Raw genomic sequence first — 5,432 nt, 5'->3', positions numbered from 1 at the left:
CCCCCCCCCCGACTGTGAGTCTAAGGGCCTAACACTCATCTGTGGTCTTTTCCTAAAGAAATAGCTGAAAAACAGACTGAATATCTTCATCCTGCTTCGATGAAGCAGGTCGTCTGCAGTCTTGGAGCCGAGTACGACCAGAGTTGTGCTGTCCCAGCAATGAGAAGGTTAAAAGGCACTTTGTTTCATCAGCCCTTCTGCTTCCCAAAATGCAGAGATGCTTTTTTATACCTTCTCTATCCTCTCTGTTCCTTTTTAGCATCAAACTGGAGACAAGTTGTAAAGGCAGCAAGATTTGTTCCCTAGGGTGTCGTCTTTAACACGGGTATTCTCTGTACGTGAAGCAGTTCCGATGATTGATACCAATTTTTGTGTTCAGTCCCGTTTCACAGACCTGATGCGTGAGAAAGCTGATCTGAAGGAACGGCTAGAAGAGTTAGAACATCGCTGCATACAGCTGTCTGGGGAAACAGACACCATTGGTATGTTTAGGCAACACCAGCACAAGCTAAAGCTTGCTCAATGCATTATTTATTTGGGGAACAGAAGGTCCCTAACAGCTTTTGGAGCTGAAGCCCTCCAACTACCAAGCAGTTCAGGTCTCCTACTGCTGCCTAACTAGGCTAGATCTCCAATCCAGCGTTGGATTTGCTGGATCCTCATGCCACGTAGTTCTGTGCTCACTGTAAGGCTCGTACCCCAATTGTGCTAACACTTACTCCTTATGCTTCTCTTGCATTCCAGGGGAGTATATTGCATTATACCAGAGTCAAAGGGCTATCCTCAAACAGCGACACCAGGAGAAAGAGGAGTACATCAGCAGATTGGCTCAGGATAAGGAAGAGATGAAGGCAAGGAATCTTTTCTGTACTACTCCTCCAAGCGGGGCAGGCCTGGGGAGCCTTTGCACAGTCCAAACCTGCACATGTTGTTCTTCAGCTAGCTTTAACTTTGAAGTTGCTAATTTTGTGACAGAGGCAGGACTGCAAACTGTAGTGCAGTGTTTGTGGCCTCAGGGATGTGCACATTTCATAGGCTTTCTTTTACTTTGGTGCAGATGAAACTATTGGAACTGCAGGACTTAGTGATGCGCCTGGTCAGGGAAAGAAATGAATGGTACAGCAAGTACGTAGCAGCTGCTCAAAACCCAGAGCTGTTAGCAAGCCAGAACGAAAGCGTACTTCCAGCGGAGAGGCGCATTGAACTGAACGCCACTGATGGGGAAGGTAAGCTGCAGCCAGGACAAGTTATGTAAAATGGAGTAACCCGAGGTCTCGCTGTTGTGCGTGGATGGGAGGAGTTACCTGCCTGCCTCGTCTGTGTTCCTTACAGGGTTACGAGAAGTGAATTTATCAGATGAAGCAGAACAAGAGGCTGCTGTTCTTCATCAATCCGGTTTCTCCCCTATTGACAGTAAAGCTGCTCAGCCAAGCCAGGAGGACCCCACAGCAAAGCAAATAATGCAGCTTCTCAGAGAAATCCAGAACCCTCAGGAGAGGCTGGGCTCCCTGCTGGAAAACCCCTGCATTCCCTTCTTCTACCGTGCTGATGAGAACGATGAGGTCAAAATCATGGTAGTTTAAGTGGCGCCAAATCTTACAGCAATTTTCTATGAGCCTGAAAGGACTTAACCGACTTGTACGTGCCCATACCTCTGCTCAGTACCCTTGGTCAGAACAGATACCTACTTTAAAGACATCAGGAAAGAGCGATTGCACAGATGGAATTTGGGCATCAGACCTCATCCTCTCTTTCTCTTTCTTCTGTTACTTTGTGTGCTGGGAGTACAGGCAGACTTGAACTAATCCTGGGAGGCAGCTGGTGCTGGCACTTCACCTGGGCTAGGTGCAGGCCAGGGGGAAGGGGATTCCTTGACTTTGGGCAAAATGACTTAATCCTTGTCCCAGACTCTGCTGCTAGCAGCCAGCGCCACAGCAGTGACTGAGCAGTGGTTCTGATCCATCGCTCGTGACTGTAATCGGCCTAGTTCCTTCCAGGGCTCCCAAAGTAACTAACTTATTCTGGTAACGAACTCTTTGGACTCTAAACAGGTTGGGTTTGTTTCATACTGTGCATCTTAAACTTCCCCCTTCCTTCTGCAGCCTGCCTCTTGCAACTGTTATCTGAAACCAGCCTTGAACAGCCAAAAGAGAGAGAGGGGCTCCTGGCTAGCTGGGCAGCACTACAGACCCGTTTACTCTCATTGCTAGGGGAAGGGACCGAGGGTTGCCTTTTGAGTCTTTTTGGTTACTTGACAAAGCTTTATGTGATTCTTGGGAGTGGGGTGGAAATAGAACTGCACTTTGAAGGATGATGTGTTTCACTTGTATGTGTCTGAAGGTTTTATTTATTTTAAAAAAATGGGAGAAATAAGTAAAAGGAAACCACTTAATAAACATGCTTTGTTTTGAATTTCTGGACTCTAGGGGTTCTAGCTCCGTCACTTACACGTCCTCTTCTCCCATTTTGGTAAGGAGTACATTAGATGGGTGGAATCCAAGATCCTGTGGCCCCTGTTTAAGTTCCTGGGACACACACCAGCAGTAGAGGTGTCACCTGGCACTGCCTTCAAGCTGCAGCCCTAATTCTAAGGAGAAAACAAAACATGGTGGGAGGACAGCATCCCCCGAAGCAGCAGCAAAGCAAAGCCCTTGGGTGTGCAAGTGTTGAAGTGAACTGCATGTAGATACCCTGCAGCTAAATTTGCCTTTCAGGCAAGAACTGCCTGTTCCTAGGAAGGTTAGTTTCAGCAATGGAGTTTTAAGGAAAACTGCAGGGGAGGTTTAAGGGACCTGACCGTCACAGCTGTGCGATCCAAACACAGGAGCCTCGGCTAGTGCCTCAAGCAGCGTGCGCCACCTCCCTGTTAACCTGTCAAGAGAGATGCAAGCACAGGACCACAGTATCAATTTTGGGGTTTGTCAACAACGAAGAGAGAATTCATTTCTTCTGTGTTCAAGTTGGTCAAGCTTTACACAGCATGGTAGAGCGAGCTTTTCTCCTAATGCCAGAAGCAGATTAAGTTGGGGTTTTTTTATGGTTCATTTTAATTTTTCCATATACAACTGAAAAAAGCATACACAGAACAATTAGTGCTTTCCTGCAAACCCCCCGGGGGAAGAGGGAAGCTGGTTTTTGAACTCCTTTCATTTAAATGGCACTAGTGGTGTCTGTCTGTTACTAGCACAACACAAGTGTCAGGGGCTCCCAGGCTCCTGGCTGTATGGGTTTGTGTACATAGGGTATCCCTGTAAAATGCTGTATATTCCTTGAAGAGAGACTAAGCCTTCTGCAGTGTTTATGCCTGCTCAGGCTATTCGTAAATCTGTATCTAATGGGGCAGGGCTGTGATTTAATACAGAGCATTATTGTAAATGGAATAAATATTTATGGGGTGTTCTACGCTAGTACTGTGAAGGAGACAAGAACAGTGAAGAAGGTCTGCAGTCTGTTGCAGAGGTGACTTAATCCTGTTACAAATTTGCTTTCTGAATAAACTTATTCAGATGGGCACCAACTAGATGTATTTCTTCTGTTTAGATCACCTTGAAATTTGGCCAGGAAAAAAAAAAAAGAATGAATTCTTTATTAAAAAAAGCTGGCCCAACTCCAGAACACCTGCCCTGGCATCAGCACCCTTTTCCTTTAGCTTTCACAGATGTTTTCCTGTAGGCAGACTACTGCCAAGCCTGAGACATTTCTCTTGGCTAGCATTTCACATCCAGACCCTAGGTTCAGATTCATTTTTCACCCTGTTCCCTTTCAGAGTGTTTCCCTGACCCCAGCTTTACTTGGGGTGAACTAAGAGCAGACACACGAGCAGGAACTACTGTTCGGCTGACACACAACAGCTTTAAATTGGAGCAACTGAACCGCCTCTGATTTGAGGAGAAATAGAGAAATGCTTCTTAAAGGCCATAAGCACCAAACAACAGGAAAGAGCTGTTACACTGGGAAGAGGACACTTTGTTTGACAAGGCTGTAGATCAGTGGATAGGATTTTATCTCGCCTGGGCAGGGTAGCTGGTATTCTCATCAGAACATACTTAACCTTTGATAGCCAGCAGATTAGAGGTTTCTAGTTTTGTAAAATAAGGCTCTAATATTTACTTGAATAAATACATAGTTCTGCCTTCAAAAATACAATATTATATAAGAACAACTCTATATATAACACCAGGGATAGATGGAACAATTCCAGTGAGGAAGAAAAAAAATAGGACAGGGTAGGGCAAGCAATGGTCATTGCCTCAGTCAAGTAGAAGCTGAAGTTACAACCCGTAAAAACATGCAAGACAGATAGCTACAACACACAGAGGAAGGAAGCACTAGAGACCGAGTCTATTCACTCAACCCACACCAGCATCTACTATGAATCAAATCTTCAGGGAGATTTGTAGCTTACTGAAGTCTTACTAGGGTACTAGGGAGATGCCACAAGTACCACAGCCAGCTGTGGCCAAGAGCACTCAGGGCTAAATCAGGCATCGATATTACAGCGATTTAAGTCAGCAACCCCAACGCTCCTGGTTTCTTCCTGCAGAAGTGGTGCTGGAGCCCCATCACACAGGGGCTAAAGGAATCCATTGCAATTGTTGGGATGACAGTGCTAAGTTCAGGAATTATGGAGAAACATGGCTGTCACTGTGAGAAGCAGTAACCATGATCCAAGACCTGCAGCACTCACTGTTTTGGCATGGAGACAGTAGGAACAGGTTTACCCAGTTTATACCAGGAGAGAAATCCCTATTCAGCCTAAAAGCAACTTCCAAGTATGAGCTGGCCATGTGTGTTAGACTGCGATTAGATTGCACTTCAGATACGGGCCCAAAAGACGCCACTTGACAGAGAAACTACAACTCAACACCTGCTTGCTGTGTTCCACAAACACCCCAGGCAAAAATACCTTTTTAAGGACCAAGTAGTTTTGTGTGCAAAACTCCCACCTTCTGTATGTCCAGTCACTGAAGCACCTCAATGCATCTTCCTTTACAATGGAGAAAGGGAGTTAACTTCCACATCTGACAAGCTCTTTTCACTCTACTGCAGCTCCCGGGTACCACTGTTGATGCAGATCTGTTCCACCTTCCCTATTAGTAATAGCACCCGCTTGCGTGTATAGCTTTTTAAGCTCTATGGGATGAAAAGATTAGGTTTTAATTAAACACAGTTTGAAAATCACCCAGAGAAAGAGCAAGAGAAAGAGAAATGGTTTTATTCTAGTCATGGAGACCTTCATTATACAGAAAGCAGTTTATTTCATCCAATAAACAAGAGTGACAGGTAGATCACAAACTGCATCACAGCCACTACCAGCACTGAGACAGTTCACCCACAAGTCTGGGGTAATACAATAACCCAACTGCACACAGCAGAGAATTTAACAATCAGCTCAAAAACTCAACATCAGGATTTGGTTAACTTTTTGGATG

General features: G+C 45.4%; 1 protein-coding gene across 1 annotated transcript in view; it reads left to right on the top strand.

The window, feature by feature from the left end:
- Positions 1–2,412, top strand: part of GOLGA2 (golgin A2) — a 20,027-nt gene extending 17,615 nt beyond the window's left edge. Inside the window, exons 25-28 of the mRNA XM_009322202.1 lie at positions 380–482; positions 745–851; positions 1,058–1,226; positions 1,333–2,412. Coding sequence (XP_009320477.1) covers positions 380–482; positions 745–851; positions 1,058–1,226; positions 1,333–1,583 — 630 coding nt within the window. The 3' untranslated portion in view covers positions 1,584–2,412. The remainder of the gene's footprint in view (positions 1–379; positions 483–744; positions 852–1,057; positions 1,227–1,332) is intronic.
- The last annotated feature ends 3,020 nt before the right edge of the window (positions 2,413–5,432 follow it).

This window comes from Pygoscelis adeliae, unplaced genomic scaffold (assembly GCF_000699105.1).
Source record: "Pygoscelis adeliae isolate BGI_AS28 unplaced genomic scaffold, ASM69910v1 Scaffold114, whole genome shotgun sequence".
Lineage (NCBI taxonomy): Eukaryota > Metazoa > Chordata > Aves > Sphenisciformes > Spheniscidae > Pygoscelis > Pygoscelis adeliae.
This window is presented reverse-complemented; position numbering and strand designations above follow the sequence as displayed.